An 11,222-nucleotide genomic window follows, 5' to 3' on the forward strand; every position below is an offset into this window, starting at 1 on the left:
CTGGAGTGGTTTGCCGTTTCCTTCTCTAGATCATTTTACAGATGAGGAAACTGAGGCAAAAAGGGCTAAGTGACCTGCCCAGGGTCAGCTAGCTCAGATAGCTAGTAAGCATGTGAGGGCAGATTTGAACTCAGGAAGATGAGCAGTTCTAACTCACGGCCCAGCACTCTGTCCAGTGCACCATGTAGCTGCCCGTTGTTGGCACAGTAGTAGGTGGTTAATAGGTGCTTGTTAATCGATTGATGAGAAGAATGGGAAATAAAAGGTGAGGAGTATGGGACTGAAGGATCAGGAGGGAGAGACTGGAGATTAGGTTGAGAAAAGGAGGGGAAGATAAGCAGGGTGTGATGAGCATGGAAGTTGTGGGATGGTGTGATCAGCAGGGTTGGTTGTTCAACCACTCCTGCTTGCTGTTTACCCCACTACTGACTCACTGCCCAGATGGGTTTTTGTTATAAATATATCTTCCCATAGAAGAGAAGAAATATCAAATTATCTGTAATTCTCTCCATCTTTTACAGCTCATAGCCTGCAGCCTGGCAAAATACCCCAGTGTTAGATCTGAATCTCCCTCTTTTCTGAAGATTCTCCCATTGCAACTGCCTTCTTGTTCCCAATAAGTACAGCCAGCCTAGCAAAGGACTGTGGCTGACATAGTTTATAAAGACAAAGAAAACATTCCAAACAAAGAAAGGAAACAGACTTTTCTGTGCCTAGAAAGAAAGGCTCCAGGCTTGTATGATGCAGTCTAAGAGGGAAAAGGAGGTATCAGATTTATAGCCCTGGGCTCTGTAGTCTGAGAGAATATAGACATTGCTCATGCATGATATGCCTGAGAAGCCTCACTCTCAGAGTCCTGGCTTCTTTCTTTGCAGCTGTTATCTCTGTCTATATTTCTATTCTCCAACACCCCTTGGCTTCTCTTCATTCCTTTTCCCAATCTCCGAGTAGGTCTCCATTCAGAAGCTAGGTTCCTCTTTGTGTCTCTCCTGGATTCACTGAACCATCTTTAAAAGATTCCATGGTATGGCATATCATTTTTTATCCTATGGGGTTGTTTCTATTCAGATTCATAGAATCATAGATTAAACAGTTGAAAAGGACCCTCACTTTACAGAGGGTCAGTGAGTTTAAGTAACTTACCCAGGGTCATGCCTCTAATAAGCATCTGAGGCAGGATTTGAACTCATGTCTTCCTGGCTCTAAGTGCAAATTTATGTGAACTATGCCACCATATATGCTTCATAAAGGGGTCACCTGGAATGGCAAAATATGTTCCCCTAACATGAAGACCCATCTAACAGAGCTCAGTTCATGTCACAGGCTCATATGTGGCAAATCAATACTGTACACCAATGTAAACTGTGAGCTAGGCCACACAGGGAGGTGGTGTGATAGCAGACCAAGCAGCAGGTACTGGCAGGCTGGCTGTTAAGAGGGATTTCTTTAGACACCTGACCCTGGGATCAGACCCATTCTGTCTCCTAAAGGAGATTGTGATTTCCACTTTTGGGAGGAGGAGGAGGAGGAGGAAGGCCACATCTCTTTTTACTCTCCTCTCCCTGAGAACGATATGAGGGTAGAATTATAGCTGTCTAGTGTATACCACAAGGCAGCCAAGTGGCCCAGTGGAGTCAGGAAGACATGAGTTCAAATGCAGCCTCAGATTCTAGCTGTGTAATAAATCACCCAGCAAGTAACTTAAGCTCTTTGTGCCTCAATGTCCTCAACTGTAAACTGAAAATAATAACAGAACTTAGCACAGTGCCTGGCACACAGTAGGACTACATGAATGCTTATTCCTTTCCCCTTCCTTTCTGGGGAAGCAGGGCCTGGGGACTAAAGGGGCTGGCTTTCCTCACATAGCTGCTGTTACAGATCTCCTGTCTGCCGTTCAAAGGCCACCCTTGCCTCTTACACTCTGATGGTCTCTGCAGTCTCTCCACCAAGCTGAAGCCAGATCTCCCAGCACACATGCAGCAGGCAGTGTCAGAGGGCCAGCCCTCAGAGAACTGGCCCAAGCTCACCTGGGCAGGGATGGGGCTTTACAATCAGTTTAAATAACATTATGAAGTCCCTTTTCTGTGGTCAGGTCTGGGAAGCACAAACTCCCTTACAAAAGGATGAAGGAATAGAGGTGAGGAAGATTCTGGAGGACATGAGGCAGGGTGGGGAAAACAGGAATGAGAGATTTTAAATGATGAGGAGGTGTTTTAACACTCTGGCTAGCAGCTTCTGCGGGGGTGTAAGATCCACCCACAGCCAGCACCCAGAAAGCTGCCAACAGCACAGGTTCTTTTGATCTGCTTAACTAAGGAAAGCAAGGTGAAGGGGTTTGACAAGCTTACTTTAATTCAGCATACAGACAGCATTCACTTAGTTCAGAGGAAGAAGCCAGCACCCTGAACTTCAGAACAAAATACAAACAAAGTACAAACATCAACAGACAGACCTTGTCTGATTCAAATCCCAACACATAGTTACCAGAGTTCAACAAAGTCTCAGCATCCAGGTTTACAAGCTGGAGGGCTCCTTAGCTGCAGCTGTCCGAGTCTCCGCATCAACACCATCTTGAAGCCCCTTAAACAAATTACAAACAGACAGACCCAATACAGATTCATAGTTACCAACATCTAGGTTCAGCCTGGGAGCTCAGAACAAGGGCTGGCCTAGAGACACTCACCACCACTGCTGTGGGTAAGAGAGTTCCAAGGAACAAACAACCAACCCCTGGTTTTTATATCTTTTTCAGCATCAGGGGTGAGTCACACATGCGACTCACCCACGTGACCTAGAATCATCACAAAGAGGCAGACTTAAATCCACATGGTCTAAGAGCCTCTGCTGTCCCAGACATGGAAACTAGGCCCTCCCTGGAGTTAGGCCCACCTTGGGCCCCACCTTAGTTGCCAATCCACACCCACTAAAGTTTTACACCAAATAGGGGTTTGGGCCTTGGGCTTAGCGCTTAGTAAGACTCAATGAATTACTCAAAGGGAACAAAAGCCAAACTATGCAAGGGCACTTGTTGAACTAAGTGCTAAGGAGCCCATTTTGTTTATCAACACAGGAGGCTGGGAAAGAAAGAGAGGGGTTAGAGGGAAAAGAGGAGAAAGTAGAAAGTATGAAGAGGGTAGGAGGGAGAGGATAAGGAAGGGAGGATGCGGAGGCTGGAAGGAAGAACAATGCCATGTATGAGGAGATGGAAGGCTGTTAAAAGGAGGGAAGGAGCAGTGGTGGCAACTGTCCAGAGCAATTACCAACTGTTTGCAACAATTCAATTTTCTCAAAAATAGAGAAGAAATATTCAAGGTCTTACCTCTCCCCACTATATTTCTCAGCACTGATTTCAACATGGCAGTGATCCTGGGATCTCCTTTAGGGAAACCTCATTTGATTTGGGCACAAGGTCCCCCAAAACTCCTGGGGTCAAATACCCAAGGCCCATGCAGGACTTCTCCTCACATACTTCATGATATGGTTCCTGTATGTCCACCTCCAGGTTCAGTAATCTTATTTTCCCTCTTACAGGTGGTCCACAAGGCTGCGCTAGATGTAGATGAGGCTGGCACAGAAGCTGCGGCAGCCACAGGCGTCGAGTTTATCCTTACATCAAGTCAGTTTTCACCTCCAGTGGTTAGGTTTAATAGGCCATTCCTAGTCATTTTGTTAAATGAAGAAACCATGCTTTTTCTGGGGAAAGTCAACAACCCCCAAAATGCATAGCTCTCTTGAAGAAGAAGAAGAAAGACTGACAGGTCAGGAACTAAAAGACTTGGAAGTAAAGGGAACAAGATCTACTGCCAGGTCAGCCTGTCATATACCGAGTGACCTGAGGCTGGCTCCTTACTCTCTGTAAACATGACCTTCTACATTTGTTGAACAAAAGTCATCCTGACCTGCTTGAAGTGTGTATCAGTTGTGTGATAACTTTTTAAATAGTTGGGGAATTCTTGACAAGCTTTAGGCACCACTGCCTTAACGATTAAAGGTTACGGTTATTTTTCATCATAATAAATCGATCGTTGCGAAGCAATATTCTTTGAGCACATTTTTTCTTTTCACTCATTCATTGTTTGTTTGGACACTCTGAACTTTAGTCTCCTGATCTGTAACATGGGGATAATGATAGTTGGATAGGGTTGTTGTGAAGAAAGCACTTAGTGGACCTGAAAGTGTTATAGACATGTGAATTACTGTGCATTCAGTATGGATTAGGTGCCCACCAAATGCTTGGCTTTGATCATTGTGTGGCAAGAGATGAGAAGATGAACCATGACCTCTTCCTTCAATGAGATTACAGTCTAGTAAAAGATATGGCAGGGACATCTTCAACTAGAATGTAAATTCAAATGTTGTAGGTTGAAATATAGCTTCAAAGTGCTATAATAAATTGGAGGAGAAAGAAGCTACTTTCACCTGGGTCGGTGACTGTTGTTGTTCAGTCATTCCAGTTGTGTCTGACTCTTCATGACAGTAATTGGGCTTTTCTTGGCAAAGATACTTCAGGGATTTGGCATTTCCTTCTCCATCTCTTTTAAAGATGAGGAAACTGAGGCAAACAAGGTTACGTGACTTGCCTAGGGTCACATAGTGTCTGAGGCTAGATTTGAATTCAGGAAGATAGGTCTTCTTAACTCCTGGCTCAGTCATCTATCCTCTGTGGCACATAGCTGCCTTGGGAGGGTGAGAACAATAGTTCTGTGGGAATTGTGTGACCATCAAGATTGCAGAATAAAGCATTTGTACTGTCAACCAAACTGCAACTGGCCTCTAAACCGTAGGTGGCTGGAGCCAAACAGAGCAGGCTAGATATGGGTGAGTCAGGAATCATTCGTTGTGTGCCCAAGCACCAAAGCTCTGATTCAAGCCTGGGTTGGCATTTTCTCCCTCTACATTCTTGCTCCTTTTCTGCTTGCAAGCAAGCAATGGCTAGCAATGATCCACGGGACACACTTCCTGGAAAGGGAAATTCCATCACGGAACTAATCCCCTGGGCAACATCTCACCCCTGCCCAACTGGCACCCTGGCTTATACCTGCCTCTCCTTTATTGGCCAGAAGGGTAAGGGTTCTCTCAGATGCCCGTACTTGGCCAAAAGGGGGAAATGTCAAGATATTAGGAGACGCCCTGTTTTCCAGAACTAAGGACCAGCAAACAAGCTAGGCTCTGAGCTTAGCATAACAACAATCCTTTGCATTCAGCCTCTGGACGATCCCAGCCACAACAAAATCCCACAACGGTTTCATCAGTTTTTCTATTGCTTAGACCAGCTCTGTATGTTCTCTGAGTTCAGACAAGCACCCGCTGCATGTTCCGGTCATGAAGTCCTGCTATAGATCAGACTTGTCTCATTGTTGCTGTAAACCCTCCTTGTCAGGGCTACAGCTCACTGTGCAGCCATAGGTAGAAGCCTTGAGGTCTGCCCACACTAAAGTGGAAACCGTGCCCCCTTCCCCGATACAATACAGCTCCGGCACCCATATCCTTCATTTGCAAGCAATTTCCCTCACTTTGAAATAAAACTTCTGTTTGGTTCCTGACTCTCTTCTCCCTAGCCCACTCTGTTCAGCTCAGGCCACCCTCAGGTTAGAGCACAGTTCCAAATGCTTGATAACACAATCATCTTCAAACCCAAACACCACAGAAAGGGATGATGCACAAAGCATAGGGTCATTTATTCAGCTTTAAAAATATAAGACAAACCTTTGTAGAAGGCTAAAAGTACTCCAGAGTTAATATCTGAGAATTTCAATGCTTAAAGCTGTCATTGAGAACCTCTGTGAGGATGGGCCTACTGCCTGGCCTTAGCTGAGAGAAGTAACTTCATGTTCTACCACCGAGAGATTCTCCAAAATACTAGGAAGTACCGATGATGGCTTGGTCAGCTACGTTTAGGCAAAGAATTCCAAGGTCTACTGATCACAATCAGTGTAGCAAACTTGATCTAATCCAGGGATTCAGAGTTAGTAAACTTTGTTTAGAGGGATGTAGTGGATCGAACACTGGGATTGGAATCAGCAAGATCCAAGCTCAAATCCTGCCTTAGACACTTACTAGCTGTGTGACCCTGGGCAAGTCACTTAACCTCTGTTTGCCTCAGCTCCTTGTCTGTAAGATGTGGACACACTGGAGAAGGAAACGGCAAACCGCTCCAGTACCTTTGCCAAGAAAACACCAAGAAAGTCATGGAGAGTTGGGTACCAACTAAAACAACAGCTATGTGTCACATATTTGGCATGTAGGGTTACATTTATATTAGTGGTTTATGAAAGAAGCCAATTTCTACACTCACTCCATAAAGGGATTAGTTCTGCCTCCAGACTAGGTGAAGGAGGGGTAACTTAGGCCAACTTACCTCACATTCCACTGGACATGAATTAACTTAATTAAATTAATTAATGTCCACCAGACATTAAAAGATAATGATAGATAGCACAAAAACATTATTTTTTGAAACAAGTCATAAAGCAGTAAGTTCAAAGTTCTACAGAATGGATTAAATAACAGAAGATCCATGAACTGGGGGTTCCTTGACTCAGGAGGGCAATGAAATGTCAGCACAACCAAAGAGAAAACGACCTCCCCCAAGAAGGCGACTTTTAGCAGTTTCTGGGGATACAGGTTGGCAGCTAGGTGGTATAATGGAGAGAGTGCTGGGCCTGGAGTCAGGAAGACATGAGTTCAAATGCAGCCTCAGATGCTAGCTGTGTCACCCTGGGCAAGTCACTTAACCTCTCTGTGTCCCGATATCCTCAACTGTAACATGAAGATAGTAATAGCAGGTATCTCCCAGGGTCATTGTGAAGATCAAATGAGATAACATTTGTAAAAAGCACTACGCACAGTGCCTGGCACACAGTAGGACTATACGAATGCTTATTCGTTTCCCCTTCCTTTCTGGGGAAGCAGGGCCTGGGGACTAAAGGGGCTGGCTTTCCTCACATAGCTGCTGTTCCAGATCTCCTGTCTGCCGTTCAAAGGCCACCCTTGCCTCTTGTACTCTGATGGTCTCTGCAGTCTCTCCACCAAGCTGAAGCCAGATCTCCCAGCACACATGCAGCAGGCAGTGTCAGAGGGCCAGCCCTCAGAGAACTGGCCCAAGCTCACCTGGGCAGGGATGGGGCTTTACAATCAGTTTAAATAACATTATGAAGTCCCTTTTCTGTGGTCAGGTCTGGGAAGCACAAACTCCCTTACAAAAGGATGAAGGAATAGAGGTGAGGAAGATTCTGGAGGACATGAGGCAGGGTGGGGAAAAGAGGAATGAGAGATTTTAAATGATGAGGAGTCTGGGAAAGAAAGAGAGGGGTTAGAGAGAAAAGAGGAGAAAGTATAAAATATGAAGAGGGTAGGAGGGAGAGGATAAGGAAGGAGGGAAGGAGCAGTGGTGGCAACTGTCCAGAGCAATTGCCAACTGTTTGCAACAATTCAATTTTCTCAAAAATAGAGAAGAAATATTCAAGGTCTTACCTCTCCCCCCTTTATTTCTCAGCACTGATTTCAACATGGCAGTGATCCTAGGATCTCCTTTAGGGAAACCTCATTTGATTTGGGCACAAGGTCCCCCAAAACTCCTGGGGTCAAATACCCAAGGCCCATGCAGGACTTCTCCTCACATCCTTCGTGATATGGTTCCTGTATGTCCACCTCCAGGTTCAGTAATCTTATTTTCCCTCTTACAGGTGGTCCACAAGGCTGCGCTAGATGTAGATGAGGCTGGCACAGAAGCTGCGGCAGCCACAGGCGTCGAGTTTATCCTTACATCAAGTCAGTTTTCACCTCCAGTGGTTAGGTTTAATAGGCCATTCCTAGTCATTTTGTTAAATGAAGAAACCATGCTTTTTCTGGGGAAAGTCAACAACCCCCAAAATGCATAGCTCTCTTGAAGAAGAAGAAGAAAGACTGACAGGTCAGGAACTAAAAGACTTGGAAGTAAAGGGAACAAGATCTACTGCCAGGTCAGCCTGTCATATACCGAGTGACCTGAGGCTGGCTCCTTACTCTCTGTAAACATGACCTTCTACATTTGTTGAACAAAAGTCATCCTGACCTGCTTGAAGTGTGTATCAGTTGTGTGATAACTTTTTAAATAGTTGGGGAATTCTTGACAAGCTTTAGGCACCACTGCCTTAACGATTAAAGGTTACGGTTATTTTTCATCATAATAAATCGATCGTTGCGAAGCAATATTCTTTGAGCACATTTTTTCTTTTCACTCATTCATTGTTTGTTTGGACACTCTGAACTTTAGTCTCCTGATCTGTAACATGGGGATAATGATAGTTGGATAGGGTTGTTGTGAAGAAAGCACTTAGTGGACCTGAAAGTGTTATAGACATGTGAATTACTGTGCATTCAGTATGGATTAGGTGCCCACCAAATGCTTGGCTTTGATCATTGTGTGGCAAGAGATGAGAAGATGAACCATGACCTCTTCCTTCAATGAGATTACAGTCTAGTAAAAGATATGGCAGGGACATCTTCAACTAGAATGTAAATTCAAATGTTGTAGGTTGAAATATAGCTTCAAAGTGCTATAATAAATTGGAGGAGAAAGAAGCTACTTTCACCTGGGTCGGTGACTGTTGTTGTTCAGTCATTCCAGTTGTGTCTGACTCTTCATGACAGTAATTGGGCTTTTCTTGGCAAAGATACTTCAGGGATTTGGCATTTCCTTCTCCATCTCTTTTAAAGATGAGGAAACTGAGGCAAACAAGGTTACGTGACTTGCCTAGGGTCACATAGTGTCTGAGGCTAGATTTGAATTCAGGAAGATAGGTCTTCTTAACTCCTGGCTCAGTCATCTATCCTCTGTGGCACATAGCTGCCTTGGGAGGGTGAGAACAATAGTTCTGTGGGAATTGTGTGACCATCAAGATTGCAGAATAAAGCATTTGTACTGTCAACCAAACTGCAACTGGCCTCTAAACCGTAGGTGGCTGGAGCCAAACAGAGCAGGCTAGATATGGGTGAGTCAGGAATCATTCGTTGTGTGCCCAAGCACCAAAGCTCTGATTCAAGCCTGGGTTGGCATTTTCTCCCTCTACATTCTTGCTCCTTTTCTGCTTGCAAGCAAGCAATGGCTAGCAATGATCCACGGGACACACTTCCTGGAAAGGGAAATTCCATCACGGAACTAATCCCCTGGGCAACATCTCACCCCTGCCCAACTGGCACCCTGGCTTATACCTGCCTCTCCTTTATTGGCCAGAAGGGTAAGGGTTCTCTCAGATGCCCGTACTTGGCCAAAAGGGGGAAATGTCAAGATATTAGGAGACGCCCTGTTTTCCAGAACTAAGGACCAGCAAACAAGCTAGGCTCTGAGCTTAGCATAACAACAATCCTTTGCATTCAGCCTCTGGACGATCCCAGCCACAACAAAATCCCACAACGGTTTCATCAGTTTTTCTATTGCTTAGACCAGCTCTGTATGTTCTCTGAGTTCAGACAAGCACCCGCTGCATGTTCCGGTCATGAAGTCCTGCTATAGATCAGACTTGTCTCATTGTTGCTGTAAACCCTCCTTGTCAGGGCTACAGCTCACTGTGCAGCCATAGGTAGAAGCCTTGAGGTCTGCCCACACTAAAGTGGAAACCGTGCCCCCTTCCCCGATACAATACAGCTCCGGCACCCATATCCTTCATTTGCAAGCAATTTCCCTCACTTTGAAATAAAACTTCTGTTTGGTTCCTGACTCTCTTCTCCCTAGCCCACTCTGTTCAGCTCAGGCCACCCTCAGGTTAGAGCACAGTTCCAAATGCTTGATAACACAATCATCTTCAAACCCAAACACCACAGAAAGGGATGATGCACAAAGCATAGGGTCATTTATTCAGCTTTAAAAATATAAGACAAACCTTTGTAGAAGGCTAAAAGTACTCCAGAGTTAATATCTGAGAATTTCAATGCTTAAAGCTGTCATTGAGAACCTCTGTGAGGATGGGCCTACTGCCTGGCCTTAGCTGAGAGAAGTAACTTCATGTTCTACCACCGAGAGATTCTCCAAAATACTAGGAAGTACCGATGATGGCTTGGTCAGCTACGTTTAGGCAAAGAATTCCAAGGTCTACTGATCACAATCAGTGTAGCAAACTTGATCTAATCCAGGGATTCAGAGTTAGTAAACTTTGTTTAGAGGGATGTAGTGGATCGAACACTGGGATTGGAATCAGCAAGATCCAAGCTCAAATCCTGCCTTAGACACTTACTAGCTGTGTGACCCTGGGCAAGTCACTTAACCTCTGTTTGCCTCAGCTCCTTGTCTGTAAGATGTGGACACACTGGAGAAGGAAACGGCAAACCGCTCCAGTACCTTTGCCAAGAAAACACCAAGAAAGTCATGGAGAGTTGGGTACCAACTAAAACAACAGCTATGTGTCACATATTTGGCATGTAGGGTTACATTTATATTAGTGGTTTATGAAAGAAGCCAATTTCTACACTCACTCCATAAAGGGATTAGTTCTGCCTCCAGACTAGGTGAAGGAGGGGTAACTTAGGCCAACTTACCTCACATTCCACTGGACATGAATTAACTTAATTAAATTAATTAATGTCCACCAGACATTAAAAGATAATGATAGATAGCACAAAAACATTATTTTTTGAAACAAGTCATAAAGCAGTAAGTTCAAAGTTCTACAGAATGGATTAAATAACAGAAGATCCATGAACTGGGGGTTCCTTGACTCAGGAGGGCAATGAAATGTCAGCACAACCAAAGAGAAAACGACCTCCCCCAAGAAGGCGACTTTTAGCAGTTTCTGGGGATACAGGTTGGCAGCTAGGTGGTATAATGGAGAGAGTGCTGGGCCTGGAGTCAGGAAGACATGAGTTCAAATGCAGCCTCAGATGCTAGCTGTGTCACCCTGGGCAAGTCACTTAACCTCTCTGTGTCCCGATATCCTCAACTGTAACATGAAGATAGTAATAGCAGGTATCTCCCAGGGTCATTGTGAAGATCAAATGAGATAACATTTGTAAAAAGCACTACGCACAGTGCCTGGCACACAGTAGGACTATACGAATGCTTATTCGTTTCCCCTTCCTTTCTGGGGAAGCAGGGCCTGGGGACTAAAGGGGCTGGCTTTCCTCACATAGCTGCTGTTCCAGATCTCCTGTCTGCCGTTCAAAGGCCACCCTTGCCTCTTGTACTCTGATGGTCTCTGCAGTCTCTCCACCAAGCTGAAGCCAGATCTCCCAGCACACATGCAGCAGGC

General features: G+C 45.0%; 1 protein-coding gene across 2 annotated transcripts in view; it reads left to right on the forward strand.

Annotated features, from left to right (window-relative positions):
* Positions 1–4,038, forward strand: part of LOC118841094 (alpha-1-antichymotrypsin-like) — a 28,394-nt gene extending 24,356 nt beyond the window's left edge. For both annotated transcript variants that reach the window (XM_036748503.1, XM_036748502.1), the window contains one exon: positions 3,532–4,038. In XM_036748503.1, the coding sequence (XP_036604398.1) occupies positions 3,532–3,726 (195 nt within the window). In that variant the 3' untranslated portion in view covers positions 3,727–4,038. The remainder of the gene's footprint in view (positions 1–3,531) is intronic.
* Positions 4,039–11,222: the final 7,184 nt, after the last annotated feature.

This window comes from Trichosurus vulpecula, chromosome 3 (genome assembly GCF_011100635.1).
Source record: "Trichosurus vulpecula isolate mTriVul1 chromosome 3, mTriVul1.pri, whole genome shotgun sequence".
Classification (NCBI taxonomy): domain Eukaryota; kingdom Metazoa; phylum Chordata; class Mammalia; order Diprotodontia; family Phalangeridae; genus Trichosurus; species Trichosurus vulpecula.